Source organism: Tachypleus tridentatus, chromosome 1, assembly GCF_004210375.1.
Source record: "Tachypleus tridentatus isolate NWPU-2018 chromosome 1, ASM421037v1, whole genome shotgun sequence".
NCBI classification, from domain to species: domain Eukaryota; kingdom Metazoa; phylum Arthropoda; class Merostomata; order Xiphosura; family Limulidae; genus Tachypleus; species Tachypleus tridentatus.
The window spans coordinates 52933334-52956158 of NC_134825.1; the positions used below are offsets into that span (position 1 = coordinate 52933334).

At 34.6% G+C, this 22825-nt stretch overlaps 1 protein-coding gene across 2 annotated transcripts in view; it reads left to right on the forward strand.

The window, feature by feature from the left end:
• The first annotated feature begins 1812 nt into the window (after positions 1-1812).
• LOC143248752 (Na(+)/H(+) exchanger protein 2-like) overlaps positions 1813-22825 on the forward strand; it is a 52997-nt gene continuing 31984 nt past the window's right edge. Inside the window, exon 1 of one of the 2 annotated variants that reach the window (XM_076497439.1) lies at positions 1813-2385. In XM_076497439.1, coding sequence (XP_076353554.1) covers positions 2031-2385 — 355 coding nt within the window. In that variant the 5' untranslated portion in view covers positions 1813-2030. Of the gene's footprint in view, positions 2386-18553; positions 18851-22825 lie in introns of those variants that run through there. The other variant, XM_076497448.1, reaches the window with a different exon arrangement.

Sequence of the window (22825 nt, forward strand, 5' to 3'; positions counted from 1 at the left end):
CTAAATTAGGGACGGTTAGCACAGATAGCCCTCGAGTAGCTTTGTGCGAAATTCAAAAACAAACAAACAAACTATTTCCTTCGTTAGAAATTGTGAGGAAAATGTTAAAAAATAACGCATCTCACATAGAAATCTAAAAAGCTTCTACAGCTTGCAAAAAATGTGAATTACACACCATAGTACAGCTTGGAAACAGTGCTGCTTTTGTTGTTTTTTTGTCATTTATCCTACAAGAACCACAAAAGTTTTGATAACATATAAAAGTTATAAAGTTCTTTCATTTCGTTAAATTTACAAAGCGTGTATATTTTTGTTTGAAAATAATGTACGTTTCTTATTAAGCACAAACCTACACAAACAACCATCTATGCTCTGCCCAATACGGGTATCGAAACTCGGTTTCTAGTGTCGTAAGTCTGCAGACATTCCGCTGGGCCACTGTGAGAAGGAAGAATATTTTTATTTGTTTTTAATTTCACGCAAAGCTACACAAGGGCTATTTAGGCTAGCCGTCCCTCATTTAGTAGTGTAAGACTGGAGAGAAGGCAGCTAGTCACCACCACCCACCGCTAACTCTTGGGCTACACTTTTACCAACGAATAGTGGGATTTACCGTCACATGATAACGTTCCCACGGATGAAAGGGGCGAGCATGTTTGGTATGACGGGGATTCGAACCCACGACAGAAAGAAGATGAACGGCTCTGTTTATTATGGCACGCGATTAATCTAACGTATAGAGCAGCTTATAACTGGCTAGTCATTAATATATTTGGATTATTTATTGTTTATCGGTAACATTAATTATATAAAAAAGTGTTTAAAATACAAATGTCAAGATACACATTCAAAGGTTTTACATGAATGAGTCCTAATGTAATAAGGAAAAGACTTTTTCGTTCTTTACAGCAAAATATAATTCTTATTTTAAGTGTTTTGTAGAATGATATATGACTAAATCTTTGTTGTTAACACATCAGCAACAGACAGGGGCGTAGATTTTTTACACCCGATGGGGGGGGATGATTTTTGCAACCACTTATGTGGACTGTTCAATTTGCAAATTGGTAATCTCTGATTACGTGAACCTGAAAGCTGTAAACATGCAGTCACAGAGTAATCTTGTTGCCACGATACTTGAATGTATACTTAGGCCTACTGACTGATACTTATGAAGTTACGAACTATAACTTAGATCGAAAAGCTTAGAAACACGCTTATATTAAATATGTACATTTCGGCTACCTAAAAAGCCTATATCTAGGCCTAATTATGTAATTCGATTGGTAAAAACACGAGAATCACAAGAACGAACACACAATTTGTAGGCCTGTGATGCAATAAAACAATTCAGCAGACCAAACTGTAGGGAAGGATTATTGTATGCACCATACCCCCACCTAAAATGAAGGGGGAATGTATACCCTCCATCCTCCCCAGGATCTACGCCCCTGGCAACAGATTATCAACAAAAAATATTTTCAGGGTACAGCTTCTCTATCCGTTTTATTACAAGATACAAAAAAAAAAAAAACACGTCTGGAATTAAAAAGTGATTAAGGCTAGAGGAAAATATACTTTTATTTTTAAAATAATATATTCATTGGTATTTAAACGAATAATAATTCTCTAATGTAACAACGATGTTGCGCACATTTCGCAAGTCAACCCGTCCTTGTAAACAACGGTAGCGAAAGAATCATACCTGTTACAAAACCACCTGTAAGTCACGTGCTCGTTTTTTCCACTATACGTCATTCCCTACGAGCCGTCCAATAAGAAATCATTGCACAAAAATAAACGACACAAAAGAGCGTTGAGATGTTTCAATAGTTCATACAATCAAGAGTAGCGAAACCTATCGGAATTACTTCCGTAGTTAAAACATTTACCAGAGTTTGTGATCATTGATATTAGTGTCCAACTCTTAGACAGCTGTGAAATAATTTACCAAATGAGCTTTAAAGAACCTGTTTTATTTTGTTGTTAATTTATTTTAGACTTTTATACCGTATATAATCATCTTAACAATGATGGATATTCACAGCAGAAAGCATTCAATGGTTATTTTACTTACCTTGATTTCAAACTTAGTTATGGTCTTAGTACTGGCAGATGAAACATCAATTAATGGTGCAGGTCACCTCGATACAACCGTTGGAAGCCCTTATCAGCCCATAAAGACCAGTAGACCAGAAATTTCGACAGAATTTCACACCGATTCCGTGGAAATTATTCCGCGACACGAACAGGATGAAGTTGTAAATCATGACCACGAGAAGCACGAAACCCATCGTTACCATGTGGCCAAAGTTGACTTCCCACACGTTTCTACTCCTTATATTATAAGTATATGGATCTTAATAGCCGGATTAGCAAAAATTGGTGAGTTGTGCTTGTTTTTTAAGAATAAAAATTATTGGTGCTATTTTTGTCAGTAATAAAGTGATTAGTGCAGTGTTGATAGTTAAACCGATTTCTGTGTTGCTCCTGCAACGTATCAATAAACGTTTCGTATTTCAAACTTAGTTAAACTTTAGAATTCTCTTCTCAGATACTTTTCTGACAATTTTGTAATGTACCGGTGGTTTTTTGTTGTTTTACTTGTGCATCAAATAAGAATTGATGAAATTTGCTGTATAACATTTACACCAGAATGGCTCTTTGGAAACTCGCACACCCATTGTGGTATTTAATCATACATTCGTGGTTTTAACAGTTTTTTTTTTATTTTATTGTCGCTAAAGGACACTTTGTTGTAACTTCGTTTTCGCTCCTGTCTTGTTTCGTTGTCATTTTTGTTTTATGTGAAGAAAATCACAAGTATAACCATTTAACGAAACTTAACCGCTTTTTTTCTTGCTGTATCTTTAACACTACACGTTAAAGTGTTCATCACTTACAGGTAGCCATCCGCCCCTAACAACTGAAGGGACAAGTCCATTACTGCGTACTGTAATACATACTTAGTGATGCTTTAACTAATAAGTAAAATAACCATCTAAAAATAAGCTATAGCTACCCTCAGAACGTTCAATAATTCACAACTATTACAATGACTCCTTTAAAAGAACAGAATACAAAGGAACGAGCTCTGCTAATGTTACAATAATTTATATTAAAAAAACTCAAATGACCAAAGTATAACCATACGACTTTTTAGGAAACCCAAATCACATTTATTGCTTGCCGACAAGGCGGAGATTTTCCATACATGGAATGTTATAATTTAACATAGTTAAGATAATTATGCCGCGAATGTTTGCGCATTGTTTCAACTTCTTCCTGTTCGTCTAACCCAAATATTAAACTCTTCTTCATCCACGTATAGTTTAATATAAATTCTTGTGACTGCTGGGTGGCTTAAAATAACATTGATTTGTTATCTCTAATTAGTTTAGGGCTCCATGATGTTGGATTGTGGCGACATTAAATCGAGAGTGGGCTTAGGATTCAAGGCCACCTGTCTTCATTTGTATGTGTACCATTACCAAGTTAGAGAGTTAAAATAACTATGGGTGGGAGATAGCTGGACATATTTGTATACATACAAAGCTATAAGCTGAATTGATATAGTATGGGGATGCTTTGTTTTCATACTTTTTTTATTTACCTCGCTCAAAGCTACTCGAAGGCTATCTGCTCTAGCCGTCCCTAATTTTGAGCAATAAGCGAGAGGGAAAACACCACCTACTGCTAACTCTTTGGATACTGATTACCAATGAACAGTGGGATTCATCTTAACATTATAACGCCTTCATAGCTGACAGAACGACCATGTTCGGGGATTTTCCGCAATTTTCACACTACAAGTCGAGCTCCCTAACCATTAGGACATGCTAAGCGTCGATTTGAGTTATATGAATTAAATACTTTCTAAACTTTAAATGATTAAAAATGTGATACTCTCGTCTTTTATTTCATAAAGAAAAAGTTAACTATTTGTGAGAATCATATAATACTTTCTACCCTTTGAATGAAATACATACACTTCATTTTTGTTGCATCCTTATGATTCTCTACCTTTTAAGCATTACTCTAACGTGTTATATCACTAAATGGTTCTTATTGATCAATCCACAAAAGTAATGAGAAGCCTAGTCTGTTTAACAGAAGCGAGTTAACTTATTTCTTCATTCATTTTCAGTATAGGCTGTGTTCGTTGATAGCTGTTACTTCACAAACAATGCTTCAACAGAAATTCTTAAATCACAACTAAAACTCATGTCACTGCTTGCAAAATGTCCTCGCTAACCAATCGATGATAAACATGCTAACTTACTCAAACTCTAATCACTGAATAACTAACTCAATGATTGAAACCCTCACGAATAAACTAACTTAACTGACAAAAAGGCTAACTTACACTAATTAAATAAAAATTTATTGACTGTGTACTAATTAACAAAATTTAACTCTATCAATCCGGCGTTTCTACATTTTTCTCTAATTATCTCACAAATTGACGCATTAAACCTCACTTCTAACATGTAGATAACTTTACCCAGACTCAACTCACCAACTCAATAAATACTCATTAATCTCACTAACTACCTGCTCATATTTATAAATAATTTATCTTTGTCTTTTCAAATTAGACAAAGCTTCGCGATTATTACGTAATCATGATTAGTATCTCCCTCTACCAAACAACTAGCGTGCAATATCAACATGGTTTTAAAATCGTTGAGAACTCTGTGTTTTAACAGTAACTTGTATAATTAAATTACAAAGATGATTTGTCTCGATCGATCTATTTTTATTGCATATCAAGTGAGACTCAGAGTACTGATTTAGTTGCACCTCTCTTGTCAAAGAAAACTGAAAATTCTATATTCTTCTTTTAAAAACAACAAGATATCGTTTTGTTTTATTATGAGGTTATTATTAATGTTATTATGCTCGGTTCATTATAAGAACTTTGTCGTGGATAAAACAACAGCGGCTATTTCATATAAACACTGCTCGTGATGAACTTAACATCTGACATGAACAACGTGTTATAAAAAGATAACTGTAAATCAGGTATTAAATACTACTGTAAACACACTGTAATTCGACAAATATAGAATATTTCCACGTGCTTAACATGCTTATATGAACACGACTTTGATGTTTTTGTAAAATGTCTTTTAAACAGATGTTACATAAATTACAATATGTACAGGGTGGCCCGTATGTCCCTACCCATCCATATGTTATTATGTTATATTTAATTACGCATGTATTATAAATTTGTTGTTTTGTTTTCAGAGAACTATGGCCGATGTAAACCCATTTACACTTGAAGAGCGTATTGTGACAAGTACGTGGGTACATGAGCGCTAGAATACTGGTGACACCACACAGATACATTGGATACATGAGATATATGGATGGGTAGGGACTAACGGGCCATCCTGTGCATAATGAATACATTTTACATATCGAGTGAGGCAAACACTATCTATTTGTATGATATTTGATACTTTAGATAATGTTAACTAAATTGTTTCTTTTAACAAAGTACCTAACAGTTTCTGACTGAAGTAACTAAGTAAACGTTTACTTAATAATACTTAACAGTATTACAGTTTCCTAGTTTTACCAGTTTAGTGACTAGAATGACTAGGTTACAGCTACTTAATTGTAAAAATTTTTGAAATCGAAATATTTATCAAACCGAGTGGAAAGATGCTTAACATAGAAGAGGGGGAAGTACTATCACCTCTTCTACGTCACAGTTTTTTTATTTAACTCCGGTTGCACAACGGATGGCGTATCTCTCTATGAAACAACAACAAATAACTTGATTGAAATGTTGGGAAGACCCGATATGGCCAAGTGGTTAGGGCGCTTGACTCGTAATCTGAGGGTCGCGGCTTCGAATCCCCGTCACACCAAACATTGTCGTCCTTTCAGCTGTGGGGGACGTTATAATGTGACGGTCAATCCCATTTTTCGTTGGTGAAAGAGTAGCCCGAGAGTTGGCAGTGGGTGGCGATGACTAGTTGCCTTCCCTCTAGTCTTGCACTGCTAAATTAGAGACAGCTAGCGCAGATAACCCTCGTGTAGTTTTGCCCGAAATACAAAAACAAACAAACAATATTGGGAAAGCCCTAACATATGTTCCTATTTCACGAACATCAAAAACAAAATCGTTGACATGTATCTAAGTCTAAGCTAAGCTCGCAGCAGTGATTACGAATAGCAGCTTTAAGATGTTAAAATACTCACTGTATTATAGCTTATATAAAGCAATATGAAATCAAATATTTAACAGTCATATGCTTCGTTGCGCGATAATTCTTTTCTTGTTTACACTGCAATACAAACTTAAGGAGTGTTTCGACAGCATCTTAAAAGTCACAGCACGGCCTTGTGATTGGTTACTTCGTGAATCATGGTTTTATCAGTATCCAAAAGAACAAAAAAAAAGTGATTTCCCTGTAATTTAGTATCATAAACTGCCCTTTATGTTTTGTGATTCGACGTAATTGTGTTATTTTTACTTGAACAATTACTCTATTATTTAATGATAAAATAGTCATGTATCTGGAGAGTTTATGCTTATCAGCACTCACAAGCGGAATTTGATCTTTACTGTGCTTATTTACTAGATCCTTAAGATGAAGATCTTAGTACTAATTATATTAGTTTACAGTAACATATATGTATGCAATGCAAATAAACGAAGTATGTTTTATTTAGGTTTTATATTCCTTTTTAAATCCACGTTAGATATGCTTTAAGTCAAAAGGAAAAGAAAAAGTGATATTGTATTCTAGTTTAGTCTGATTCTAAACAGCAGTGGCCATTTCGAGTAAAATACTGAATGGAACAAGTATTTCTTGAGAAACCTGGCATGGACCAATCTATCAAACTTATTGGAAGTATGTATGGGTACTTAACGTTATGTATTACACAAATGTGTCTGGTGGTTAGGGCACTCGACACGCAATCTGTCAGTCGCCGAACGTAATCGCCCTTTCATCTATGAGGACATTATAAAGCGATTGTCAACCCCGGTATTCGTTGGCCTAGAGTTGCCTAAGAGCTGATGTTGGGTGGTGTTGTCTAGTTGCGTTCCTTCTTGTTTATCATTTGATAATTAGGAGAGGCAGGCGCAAAAAGCCATCGAGTAGTATTAAGCGCAAGTCAATGAACAAACTTTAATAAAAATGGACCTTCTCTTCAAACTTATTGGTAGGGCTAATTTCTATACGTACAATTAAAGTTTGAAACCAATTTGTTGAACAAAATACTGGAGGGGTGTGGAGGGCGATCGTAGTGAGATAATTAAAATACTGGAACTACGTTTATACCTTATTTAAACTTCAAATTATGCAAGAAGTTAAAGGGTTCGAGTGTCTTTAGGTATATTCTTAATTCAGATATTTGTATTGTTGTTTAGCCAGATGGAGATTTTACGTCATGTGAAGGACGATGATGTATCAGCACCAGTGACTTTTAAAGACAGAAAGGTTATTGGTTATCAATGTTATCTTCTGATCAGAGCAATCTACCTATTTAGAGCAAAATTAAAAATCAACCTAGAATTGAATATAGCTGATCAAATATACTTTTCTTACTTTCTTGCCTTTAAAGAATAGAATGCACTGTTTCGTTAGTTAGCCACTCTTGCTGTTATTGATATTTTCGATCGTAAATCCAATAATATTGCAACAGGTTGAGCCAGCTAAGGAGATTTAGGTTAGTTTTAAATGCATACGATAAACTAAGAAACAAGAATATTTTTATGATAAAAGTATAACAAAAATAAAAAGAACAGAATAAAGGAATGAAAGAGCACACCTTACTTACAGAACACCTGAACACCAGATGGTGGCTTCAGATAAGAAAGAGCTTACATTTAAGCAGATAGTGATACTCAACCCACTTTGAATCTGTCAACAAAAACTTATAACCCAGAAAATGCAACTTTTTTTTTAGAAAATAAATGCTTCGAAACTGTGACAATGCACTAAGTTATCAATTAAAAATAAAGATAATTAGGATTCATGCTTGTTCAACTGTGTATTTTATACATGGATGTTTGTTATTCGAATGCTGTGAAAATTCAGTAACGTGTCTTTCGACTGAAACATGAATCATTTACGTGGCATCTATAACAGTGTTCTTTCGTAAAATGTTGCTTCATGTTCAAATTAATATAAAACGAGAAAAGGGAAGCAACGTTTCTTTACATAAATTAATATCAATGAGATTTAGTGAAACAAATCGAACGTGTTTTAGCATCTCCAATTTGCCATTGTTAGCCCAAATGGATATGTACTACTGGCTTTATCAGTTTCATTAAAAATACGACTAATTATAAAGAAGTCGTTTCAACTGTATGATGACATAGTAAGAAACACATTGTACTTCGTGTATTTCACAATAGATCATCAAACTTGTCTCCGTTTTAAAATTTTTCTCCAATAACTAATGTTTGTAAACTTTGTTAATAATGTATCATGCGTTTTTAGAAACATGAAATTCATGTTATAAATCTTGAACAAGTTCGCCTCTATCTTTGTATGTGTGTTTTTCTTATAACAAAACCACATCGGACTATCTGCTGTCTTCACTAAGGGGGATCGAATCCCTGATTGTAGGGTTGTAAACCAGCATACTTATCGCTGTCACAGTGAGGGAGTCTGAGAAATTATTATATTTCAATATCCATGGATAAGTGTTCGTGCATTAGATTTATGTTGATGATTAGTTTACGTCTGTTTACTAATGACAACAATACTTATATTTATCGTAAATTTGTCTTAAATGTTTGTAGTTTCATAAAGTCGCAAAAAATTTCTATTCCTAGGAGTAATAATTTACGTATAAATATGGATATTCTTCATAAAGTTAATAGTACACATGATATAAACTGTGACGGTACATTCACTATTAAAAGTAAAGCTCGTTTGTGTATATATTAAATTGTCATGGTGTTGTTTCTTGCTGCCAACATCTTAGAATTTACCTAAAATCAAATGTTGTAACTGAAATACAGAACCTGTTTCGGGTTGTTATTTTCAATCTAAAGCCGGAAATACGATACTTGTAAAAAAAAACACTCGGTTTTATTGCGAATTGATATTCTACTAACGATATAAACTGCATTACTCTGATCCATCTATATCATAAATATTAGCCTCAATAACATTTAAATTATTATCTTCCAAAACTCGCCTTCCATCCACTCATTAACAGGAACCTTGTACCTTTTTTCTTTAAATACGTTAAGCATGAGCTGAAGTCCTTGCTATGTTTACAGGCGTAAACATCGACCAGGCATAATTTTGAAGCAGTTCTACTTCATCTACGTGTTACTTGAGCAAGTCCCCCGCTGGGACAGCGTTAAGTCTTCGAATTTACAAAGCTAAAATCAGGTGTTCGAATCCCCTCGCTAGACACAGCAATTAGCCTGATGTGGCTTTGCTATAAGAGACACTTACAAACACGCATACTTCAGCAAATATTCGTGGGAGAAAATGATATTTCTAAGTAAGTTGGAGCATGCGCAGAAGCATTACAATGCTTATAGGTGTGATTTGGATGTACAAATTTGTCATCCTGTGAAATATTATCGTTGATGCCAAACATTATAAGGACAACCTCTTAAGACACTTTGTGCTACCACATACTAGCGCAGCTATTTCTTATTTCAGCTTAATAAATAACACTCAATACCGTTAAAATAAACTGCCTTGATTTCACCACATTTCAATCATATCCTGTCACGCGACTTAATACACTAAAGATGAAAAGAAAGTGGTGTATTAGAGGTACCTAATGGTCTTATTAGTATTGAGCATGAATTGTTGATATCAGGTTGTTCTTACCTGTCTTCATAGCTGTGCTCCACATAGAAGTGAAATGTAATGAAACTGAAAAACAAAACCTAAAACTACAATCCCCAAATCTTCATATACGAGCAAAAGGCTGTATAAGAAAATATGTGAACTTTAAGTCACATCACAGATCGCTTTATTTTTGATTTACATACGTATGAACTGTGGAAGATGATGGCTTTATTTTGTAATAGTAGTTTCTGCATTGTCATCGATATTTTTCCTGTGCAATACTGAATGACTGTATACTTTTGCCTGCGTAAAGTATACCAACCTAATCTGATGGGACTTGTTTGTGATATCTAATGAGTAAAATAGGCTAAAACGTTTGTCGTCTACCTGTCCTCCCCTCTAGTATCCACTAGTCCACGTTCTGCTGTTGGATATTAACCATATTTGTTTAGATACTGGAAGGCACAAAGAGGACCAATTCAAACTTAATACACAATGATCAAATGTCGAATAGCTGTACATGTTTATGAAACACTTTAAGTATTGTCCTAGTCTACGTAGTTTATTTTATAATTCAGGAGTTTGTATTGTTTTTGGTTTACAAGGATTTTTTTATGTCATGGTTGGCACTTTATATCCAAACTGCAGCATGCATGAATTTGCTTTAAGATTTATATAAAAAAATGTATAGTAGGATAGATGCATGAACATACATAATATTCCAAATTTGGCTTTTAAAAGACAGTTTGTAAATAATTAATTTGTACAAGTATTTCGCCAATATATCATAAAACGAACGGTTTCTACTTAACTTGTCTAATTGTTGCAACTATAAACCTATGAATTAAAGTGTAGCGTTCAGTAAACACTTTAACAGTAAATAGCGCAATTGTTTAGTGTTCAAAATGGTCTATAATGCACCAGAGAGCCCATAGAACTATTTGACTTCAGGAAGTTGTCCAAGTTTCCTGACCCCCGACCTCCATAGACTGAGATCCAGTACCAGTCAAAACTTTAATCATAAAAGAAACTGTTACAGAAGTGTTTATCATATGTCGATCTGTGATGAAATTGTTTGAATGTAAAATGTGGAAAAAATATGTTTCAAATTGTTTTTCTAAGTAACAGAAGCGAAAAGTTTAAAATTAAATTTTGATACAAATTCATTTTTCTGCCACGATATTTGGTTATGCATATTTTGATATATATATATTTTTTTTTATAGCCGATATGAAATAACTTAGCATTAAGTAGCTGAAAATTAAAGTAATAGCTTTAAATTTAAGCATAATTTGGTAAACCTAGGTTATTTTTTAATGGGCATTGTTATGCTGAAACAAAAAAGGGCTTTCCCCAAACTGTTTCCACAAAGTTGAAAGCACACAATTTTCTAGAATGTCATTGTATGCTGTAGCATTAAGACTTTCCTTCACTGGAACTAAAGAGCTTAGCCCAAACCATGAAAAACAGCCCCAGACCATTATTCTTTCTCCAGAGGATGTTTGGAACTCGATAGTGAGTGTTGCAACTGTGGACAGACGACTTTTACGCGCGATGTGCTTCAGCACTCGGCGGTCCCGTTCTGTGAGTTTGCGTGGCTTACCACTTCATGGCCGAGCTATTGTTGCTCCTAGATGTTTTAACTTCCCAATAACAGCACTTACAGTCGACTGGAGCGGCACTAGCAGGGCATAAATTTGATGAACTGACTTGTTTGAAAGGTGGCATCCTATGACAGTGCCACGTTGAAAGTCACTGAGTTTTTAAGTACGACCCATTCTGCTGCCAATGTTTGTCTGTGGAGATTGCGTGGCTGTATGCTTGATGTTATGCACCTATCAGCAGTGGGTGTGGTTGGAATAGCCGAACCCACTAATTATAAGAGATGTCCATATACTTATGGCTATCTAGTGTATTTTTGAAATTGTGTTCTAGTTAAATTTATATATACTGAGTATATTTAAATGAACTGTGTGATTAAAATTAGGTTAGATAGATAAGTTAAATATGTGGATGAAATATTTCATTTATATGTAAAATTGAGCTTGTAAAATATAGTTAGAAAATTTTTACTAAAACTGGATTCACAGAAATCCTTTTCTGTTGTTTTATATATAATATTTAAAATAATGTACTTATTTGAAAAGCCATTTATAATTAGAGAAATGGGTTCCTCAGTGGCTCAGCAGTATATCCGTGGATTTACAATGCAAAAAATCGGGTTTCGATACCCGTGGTGGGCAGAGCACAGATAGCCCATTGTGTAGCTTTGTGCTTATTTCAAAACAACAACAACAATTAGTGAAATGTACTTATTTTAAAATTCCAGCGTAGTTTCAGTAAAATTTTGTCAATAGTTAATTCATAGTGATGCAGGATATTATATAAGGTATTTAAATGAAGAACACAGTTGGTATGACATTGATAAAAATATTAAAAACAGTTATTCAGCTAAAACACACTACTCAATTTTGTAAAGTTTATTTAATTCAATTTTTCAAACAGATAAATTAATAATTGAAGAGTTGACTTCTTAAAATTAAAAACGTATTCTCGTCGTGATTAGGTATTCTTTTGTTTGTTTGTTGTTTTGAATTTCGTGCAAAGCTACACGAGGGCTATCTGCGCTATCCGCCCCTAATTTAGCAGTGTAAGACTCGAGGGAAGGCAGCTATTCATCACCACCCACTGCCAATGCTTGGGCTACTCTTTTACTAACGAATATTGGGATTAACCGTCACATTATAACGCCCCCACGGTTCAAAGGGCGAGCATGTTTGGTGCGACGGGGATTCGAATCAGCGACCCTCAGATTACGAGTCGTACGCCTTAACTCACCTGGCCATGCCATACACTTTTGTTTAATAGTTGGTTCGGTTGTTAATCGCAAAGCTGTACAATGGAATATCTGTGCTCTTCTTTTCACAGGTATCAAAACCCGATTTTTAGCGTCGTAAGCCTATGGATTCACCGCGGAGCTACTCGGAGGGGGCATTGAAATGTAATAACATTTATTGAAAGGCAGTTGCACAATCGACTTAGTATTATATATTTTTAAACACAGTTTATAGTTTGTTTCTTAATCCAAACTACTGAAATATTATTTCTTTCATGATGTTGCAAACACAGTCAACTCCATGATTAACGTAATAATCTTGTTACAACAGGTCTAGAAATTCTGAACAATTTTAAAATCTACTGCTTAAGGCGTATTTAGATTCAAATTTAATTTAAGACAAATATTTGAGAAATCCAATATCTGTTTATATCGGCCTTTATTCTGTTTTGTTTTGTGTTGTTTTTTTTTTCGGTATAAATACTTCTTACCCATTCTCTGTATCACACAATAAGTCTTTAGATGTGATTTTTTTCATAAATTTGTATCGAGTAGAAACTAGCTATATAATTCGTTGCTAGTAGCAACAAGTAAGCCTGGCACTTATTTCCAACACAACAATGATCTACATGCTCTGTTCGAGACTTCCTACACAACACTGTATCTTCCATACCCGGTAGTTGCCATGACGACCACAGAAAGAACTAAATTTAGCGTGTGTGCTTTGACTGTGATGGAGTTGTATATCTGTAGTGACGTCTAATATGAAAAAAAAACGCATGATCGCTTTACAAATGGAAACAATTTATTGATCACCTTACTTTTATTTTCGTGTTATTTGTTTAAATAATTATTTTAGTTAAAAAAGCGTGCGAAACAACTAGAGTGCTTTCTCTAATTATATTTAACATTTTATCCATAACACTTTGTAAATGTCAGGGCGAATTATTATTGGCTTACTATAATCTTAACAATAGAAGGTTTTCTGTATCTAAATACAATGTTAATAGTTCACCACAGTAGATAAGCAAAAGTAATTTTGTAAGTGATGTATTGAATTAAAAACTTTTACCACATTTATTTTCCTTTGATGTTATCAAGAAAACGATTTTAATTCCTAACCTATTTGGATCGTTTGTTCCTTGTCTTTTCTGTCCTTCTACAGACAGATGTCAGGTACGTTATATAAAATCCTTCTTATGTCGTTACAGTCAATATTGTCACGTATTTATATATCTGCTGTAGTAAACGGCCAAGGATCTTAGCAATAGCTCTGCGACGTTGTCTTCATTACAAAATGCTCTACGGTAAGACTGTCATGTACAAGTTATACCACTCCTATCTGCTCGCTTTCCATGATCCACCTAACGTACGAGGATGATGGTTTCCATACTCGATTCAACAGTTTGGTTATTCAAAAATCCCTAAGCGCCGAGTCTGGTGTCTCGACTCTTATGTCTTCACACCCATTTAATTCTATAGATGCTTAATGTATGTTACATTGAACAATAGATATAACTGGAAACCTTACTTACCAATACCCAGCTGACCTAGTTACCAGTCTAAAGTCCTTCTTGATTATGTTGAGAACTGCTGTCTGAGATAGGCACAACTTTCATCACTGATCTTTACGTTCGTGGATTTTCACCTGTTTCACGGTGGTGCATTTTGTTTTCCAAGGCTGGGATGCCACTTGTTGCAAGTCTCTTTATGGATGGTTTTTTGTTTTCCAATGCTGAGATGACATTTGTTGCAGGTCTCTTTCTGGATGGTTTTTTGTTTTCCAAGACTGGAATGACACTTGTTGCAGGTCTCTTTCTGGATGGTTTTTTGTTTTCCACGGCTGGGATGACACTTGTTGCAGGTCTCTTTCTGGGTGGTTTTTTTTGTTTTCTAAGTTTCTCTATCCTCCTTTCATGTGCTATTAAGCACAAGGGTTATCACCGTTTTAAAAATTCTAAGTCTACGAAGTGTACATTAATGTTACACACCATTACAAAAAAAAAAAAGCTTTTGTTAACATTACACTGTATAACAACTCTTAACAATATTAAGATGTAGGTCTGATTCATTTCGACTTTATATCACAAGTGTTTGTCATATTATTTTCGAAGCTGCTTATTCAAAACCATTTCAATACATAAAATGTCTTCAGCCCTTTCTATATACTGACATTGAGAATTATACCGAATGATTACGTCCATTCTAATTCCTAATAAACATAAAAAAAATCTATCTCAACGTCAGATTTGTTGCGTGCGTACAACATTTACAGTTCATTTTTTAAATAAATAAATAAATATTGAATTATATAATCAAAATTATTACATTGTTTCGTCCAGATCGTGCTTTCTAAAGTTAAAAGGAATAGCTTCCACTTGTTTGATTGTTTCAGAATTGCACGTGAAATTACACGAATATCTGTGCATAGTTACACAAAGAACTGTTTTTGAACTAATTCAGTTGAGGAAATGCGGCTGGCCAAAGCACCACCCGCCAAATCTTGGACTACTTTAATCAGAATGAATACTGAGATTAGCTCACTCATGGCTTTGAACTACGGAGTGCATTTGTGATAATGTGACATGAACAATGACTCTGCCAATTCAAATTCTGGGCTCGCTAAACACTAGACTATGTCAGTCCCATTAGTGTCAGAGATCCAGCACGTTTTCCTCGCGTATTCTTATTATAAAATTCGAAAGTGTTCTATTGTTTTTGTTACGCATAAAACATGCGATTTGTGTTTTATTTGTCATAGACATGCTACAACTGACATATCAAATATAGTATGTTATTTCACAGTTTTACTGGAATAGAAGATGTAGGAAGTCAGAGAAATACATACCCGGATAAAAGTGATAAGAGATGATGGATGGTTGGGGAACTCTTTAATAAGTGGAAGCTCGTTCACACGAAAATACTGGTACATTTACTAATTTATCTCTGTATGACGTTATCGGTTTCGTTTTCCGTATAATTTACGGTTGAAGGTTTCACGTAGGTTGAATTATAACTTCAGGTCACAAGTGTTACGCTAAAAATTTGCTTCTCTTTTTATAGGAGTTCTTACTCTATCAGAATTTGGTAATACTTATGTAGAATACACTTTATCACAATAACCAACAGACTCACGAAATCACGTCGATTCATTATAATATTATAATAAGGCTTCTCTTACGTACATTTTATTTCTGCTCTTTCGTTTTCTAGATTTCACGTAAAACTACACGAAGGCAATCTGCGCTAGACGTCCATAATTTAGCAGTAAAAGATTAGAGGGAAGGCAAATAGTCATCACCACCCACGGCCAACTCTTGGACTACTCTTTTACCAACGAATAATGGGATAAACTGTAACATTATAGCGCCACCCACGGCTGAAGGGTTGAGCATGCTTGGTGTGACGGAGATTGGAACCTGCAACCTCAGATTACGAGTCGAGCACCCTAACCACCTGGCCACGCCGAGCCTTTATTTCTGCTATCAAATACGCCAAAACTTTGTTTTGAATAACTATTATACGAATCTTGTTAGAAACGTCTTCATAGATGAAACAACATTTGGCTCGGTATGGCCAGGTGGGTTAAGGCGTGCGACTCGTAATCTGAGGGTCGCGGGTTCGAATCCCGGTCGCACCAAACATGCTCGCCCTTTTAGCCGTAGGGGCGTTATAATGTGACGGTCAATCCCACTATTCGTTGGTAAAAGAGTAGCCCAAGAGTTGGCCATGGGGGGTGATGACTAGCTGCCTTCCCTCTAGTCTTACACTGCCGGCTAGCGCAGATGGCCCTAGAGTAGCTTTTCAAAAACAAAAAAAACAAACAGATGAAACAAAATAAAATAGCATATCTTGGGAAATAAAAAGAAATGGGGGACTCTCTAAGACGTTTTAGAAATAGTATTGTTTTGAACAATAATATTATCTGGTCCCTACTATGTTGAAAATTTTTACTTTTATTTCTACAATACAAAACTAATCACTTCATCATGTCTCTGAATCTTGCTGTTGTCCTCCACAGTGAGTTTTAAAATGTAATATACACAATTCGATCCACGCTAAGCTTGAAAAAGTATATGCCAAAGCATATTTCTCATATTTCAGGGCAACGGCTGTGTAACTTGCCTTTATTACGAGTGGTTGTTGAATTTGATTTCTAACATTTAAACAGAAAAATGTGGCAATCCATCTTCTCCGTTTTATTAAGATAAGTAGTTCACAATTCTAAAGATAAAGGTAAACGTATTATGATTGTGAGCCTGTTTGGATATAAAGTTTCACTTTGTACATCAACTCATGCTCAAATGTACTTCAGCGAATTAATATAGGATTATATTTTATTTAGTTAATTAATGGACTACTTTATAAAATTTTATTTATAAAAACAATGAAGCAAAGGAAAAGCTTGGTTCTGTTTAAAATAATACAGGCATCGCTTGAAAACTGTTTGTTTGTTTGTTTTGGAATTTCGCACAAAGCTACTCGAGGGCTATCTGTGCTAGCCGTCCCTAATTTAGCAGTGTAAGACTAGAGGGAAGGCAGCTAGTCATCACCACCCACCGCCAACTCTTGGGCTACTCTTTTACCAACGAATAGTGGGATTGACCGTCACATTATAACGCCCCCACGGCTGGGAGGGCGAGCATGTTTGGCGCGACGCGGATGCGAACCCGCGACCCTCAGATTACGAGTCGCATTCCTTAACGCACTTGGTCATGCCGGGCCGCGCTTGGAAATAATAGTATAGTGCATGTACATCATCATGTACATGCACTATACTGTTTTCTGACAAGTCATTTCCAATCTTTATATATCATTCAATGCATTTAGTTTATACATAAATATATATGATATAACTTAGTGTCTACTCTTGTGAAGCTAGTAGTCCACGTGACAATGTTCCTTTTCTTCTGCAAGTTGTATAAACCTGCAATAACTGGTGATTCATTCAGTTAGTTCATCATGACTAGCTATGAAAATGCTACCTTATTTTCGGAAAACATAAGTCGCATATTATCTCCTACACTTAATGATTTTGCAACTATATTACCAAGACCAAGATGTTCCATATTCTGGTTGAATATAGAACTAAGTAGACAACAAAAAGCAAAACTAGTTGGATTTATGAGGCAAAGTTCAATTGGAAATACTCCACTTACCCCAAATGAGAAACGTTCATTATTTAAGGAAAGCTGTCCACGAGTTCATGGACTTATTCATGACAAACCTGGAAGTAGTTGACACTGGTTCCACAGCTACTATTTTTTCACGTAACTGATTAAGGAAAGGTGAAAATTGCTTCAAGAGATTAAGAAAGAAGAGAAATTTGTGAATACAGCAAGTGGGCATAAAGTTCAAGTAAAAGGGAAGTTCAAAAATTGCCCTTACTGTGGAAACGTCGCTGGCTTCATGGTATGTGGGTTATTGACATCAAGGAAAAGTGCATATTGGGAAATGGCTTCAAGTGACGACATGGATTCAAGGTTTTGCTAACATCATGAAGCTTCATAGAGTATGACCAAGAAATCTCTATGTACTATATCAGAATTACTACATCGAAAGTTGAATTTCCAGTGGAAACAGTGATGATGGTCATTTCACAATCAAAAAGTAAAATACTGAGATGATAAATTATTTCATCTCGTGACTAGGATGTAGTGGAATCAAATATATCAGAATATCCTGATGAATTGGTAATCAGAAAAGTTCTCGTTGATGTGAATAATAAAACATTAACACAGAACTTTACCCGAAAAGAGATTTAAACCAATTTGTTATAAAATGAAAGGTTGTTATAATGTTAATATTGATAAAATGAGATTTCAGCAAAAAGATATGATAAGGCTACAGACTTCTCATTAAAAGAGAGGAGTAATTGTTCGGCAGAGCCATACATTGTACTACAAAATTGATGTGGATTACATAATCTAGAACTATTAGCAATCCAAAATAAAAGGCATCCACTGTGATTGTCTTTGGAAGTATAGTGTTAAATGGTGGCTAATTGGGTAACTCAAGAAAATTTTCTAAGCAGACACTCTCAACCTGTCGAGAAGCCGAGGGTTCAAGTCAAGACCACTTCATTCAAAGATGACCCCGCTAGTGAATTCAGTCGATCATATTACCAAAGGGAACGGACAGCCAGTGACAACAAGGAAAAAAAGGCCATCCCATTTGTACATCTGTATGCCATAAGAATAAGAGAGAAAACCACGAAAGAAACCTGGTGAATGAATTAGCAAAGTGTTTTGTTTTTATATTAGTATTGTTCAAGGAACTCCACAAGATGTAAAGGTAAGTTTATTTATTTGTCAATGTAGAACAGTTGGTAAACTTGGCCGACAGTTTACAAAATGTACAAGCCTATAAAAACGTTAAGAGAGAAATGAACTAATTTTGTATCGTTACGTAGACTGGATTTTGAATTATTTGACAAGGTAAGTTAACAGAATAATCTAACGAAAGAAAGTCCCTTTAACAATATTATTTACTAAAAATAGATTTGTAATAGATTTAAACACACTCACTGTAAGAAGTAAATAATTTTGGTGTTGATAATATTAACAGTGCTGATAATATACACTGTCGAGAAAACTTCTTCATGGGGCGGTTTTGCGTGTGCTTGAAACAATTAGTCTCTTACACTCCCGAAGAAATATAATGTTTTTAAAAATATTTGTGATGAGTGTATAATCATGAAACGGGGAAACACATGGTGTAGGTGTGTTTACTTTTCATTCCCTTTTACAAAACTGTTTGTTTGTTTGAAGTTAGGCATAAAGCAACACAATGAGCTATCTGTGTTCTACCCATCACGGGATCGAAACCCGGATTTTAGCGTTGTAAGTCTGCAGACATACCGCTGTGCTACTGGTGGGCTTTTAAAGTTTTTCAGTCTACCAGCAGGGGCAAAGGTTCACATTTATTGAATATTCGTGCATAGTACTGAAATATAACAGTACACTCAACTTTGATGAAAATGTATGTTATATAGACACATACAAAACAAAAAAGTATTCAAAACTGAATAAAAGTGATCAAGTATTTGGTGTATATAGTTGCTGTTTTTTATAATAATACTGACAATATTTAAACTAAACTGATGCGTCATACCCATAGTCAGGAATGTAAATATTTGTTTTTTAGAAGTTACTAGGGTTTGTCGAAGGTATAAGCTGTCAATTTTTATTTTGGTACTTAAAACTTGTTACTATATGGATCGTAACTTGACACCTTTATAATTTAACAGGAGAAATGTTATTTCCTGTATAAAAAATTATACGTCAATGCATGCATATTAAATATTAACATCGCTGGTTTATCATGTTACAATAACCATAAGTCATGTAATCTAAGAAACGATGACCTATACGTGCGTTTCTCTGATTTTGAGATTTTTCTTTCAAACTCTAAATCCTCTTACAATCGATTTTAATATATTCTCTCGTTCAGTAAGTTTTTTTCCACTTTAATAGCTAACTACATATATTCATAAATAATGTATCTTTGTCTCTAAATCTTAGACGAAGCTTCACGAACTGCCCCCCTCTCGCAGTGGCACAATAGTATGAATGCGACTGCGGACTTACACGCTAAAAACTGGATTTCGATATCTGTGGTGGACAAAGTACAGATAGCCCATTGTATAGATTTGTGCTTAACTTCAAACAAACAAACAAAGCTTTTCGGACTATTTAATCATGATTAGCAGCACCCTCTAAAATATACCTGAATTATAACACTGAAGATGTAGCTTATAACAATGTGTATATATATATATATATATGTGTGTGTATTTATTATTAGAGCTGGCCCGGCATAGCCAGGTGGGTTAAGGTGTTCGACTCGTAATCTGAGGGTCGCGGGTTCGAATTTATGTCGCACTAAAGAGGCTCGCCCTTTCAGCCGTGGGGGCGTTATAATGTTCGGTCAATCACACTATTCATTGATAAAGGAGTAGTCCAAGAGTGGGTGGGATGGTAATGACTAGCTGCCTTCCTTCTAGTCTTACACTGCTAAATTAGGGACGGCTAGCGCAAATAGCCGTCGTGTAGCTTTGCGCGAAATTCAGAAAACAAGCAAATAATTATTAGAACTAAATAAATGCTTGTTTTGTATACTATTTATTTGGTTAATGTTACAACTAAACTTGACTTAATAACAGTAAATGGACGTGGATTATCAAAAGATTTGTATTTTGATATTCATGACAAAGCATTCGTAATCATTAATTTTTGTCAAAATTTCTGTGAAAGTAATTTGTTGATTTATTTGGAAATCTTTCTTACAACATAGAGTTGTTTAAATAATTATATGAAATGTTGTGTCTGTACATCTAGAAACTCTGTACGCTATAGTGATTATTTAATTTTGTATTATTTATAACTTGTTTACATGTGAGTTGGGTACATTTAACCGTGCTAGGTAGGCGTAATCTGCCACAGGGCGTATTTGGGTTTTATATATTTTGAGTATATTTTCTGTTGTTGCGCCGTTGTTGTTGTCAGTCAGACATCGTATATAATTTGCTCTCTTCCAGATTTCGCTTCTACTTTCATTTATATGTTTAGTTCAAATTAATTTAGTCATAGATTAGACCTTGGAATGTTGACTGACGTGGCTACCTGGGGAAGAGCTCTGTAATTGTATAATTTTGGAGGCTGTTCGCTCTTCTTTTATGATTTTGTGAATAATATGATTTGTGTTTTAGTACCGTTTATCTTTATTTTCAATTTGTTTCAGTAGTTTTCTATTTAATTTAATCGTGGTTGTAAATTTCTCGCTGCTGTGGTTGGAGTGTAAATAGCCACATCATCAATAAACTGGAAGAAGCAGAAATATGATCAAAATGAATGGAATATGACTAACTACCTTTCCTTTCGGGATATCTGAATCCGCGATAAAATACTACAAGAAGGTGCCCAACACATTAATTCTAAGTTATCCTGTTGTCTTGAGTATCTACGTCAATTATGGGGATTTAGGTTTTGAAGAGTGGACCCCTCCCTCCTGTACTATAGTAATTCGTACTGTTTTCGTTGTTTTTTGATTTTGAAATTGTATTTTGTTGTTACTTACTCATTTATTTTCTGTCTCCTTCTCAGGGCGGTGTCAATGTATTTTTTTTTATATCTGCTATGTAACTGTGCTGACATATTTTATTTCTTATGTTGTTGGAGTATTTATTGTAATAATACTCAGCTTTTCCATTCTCTGAAAATGCTCGCGTACTGTGCTATCTAAATGCGCATCTGCATGTACTTTATATCAATGGATGTAAACATAATGCGGATGTAAATATACTTCAGCAGACATTTTGTACAACAATATATTGAAGGTTATTAACGTTGTTTTTTTAAAAGGTCTAATATTAGGTTGTAAAATAACGTTATAAATTGATTTATTGATAATTACAAGTATGGGAAAGTATAGCATTAACTAAACTAAAGCAAGAAAAACAACAACACATAAAATACAGTGTTGATTTATCTCTTAACAATTATAAGCCGTTCATAATAAAGGCTTAGGTAGAGTTAGGCCCAAGACATGTGGTCTTACAGATTTCGGTATTTGCGACTACAATTATCTTGTATTATTCTATAAATTAAGGGGTATTGTTGCAATAAAGACACTAATGTAAGAAGAAGTGTTTTGCAGGTTTCTGAATACATACTCCGTACTATCATGATAATTTTGGGCTAACAAACCCCATCTCCACCTCAAAAAATCAATTTTAAAGTTGCTATATCCAAACAGTACAATAAGAATGAAGTCTTAAGCTGGTGGTTATCAGAAAACACAAATTCTCAAGTTGTTGTCATTTACTGACTTCAGTCGGTATTATTCGACATAATTATTTTTTTGCCTTTTCAACTTTTGAGCTATCACAGCAAAAAAATCAAAGTATGGAATAAAAAAACCTATTGATTAGTCAGTCATACAGACCATCTTTCATTATTACATATATTTGAACTTTGTAATAAAATATACCTTTTACATAACAGTAAAAAAGAGTAATTTAATATAATTATATTGCTATTTAACCTGTGATTAAAACAGCACGGCTTAATACCTTGATACGGTGTTCCCAAACTTTTTCATGGCAAGAAGACTCGATAGAAATATCCCCATTGCTGCGTCCCAACGTTAGAGCCACCTCAAGAAATTGTAAAAATAATTGCAATGCTTGGAGTAAAAATGG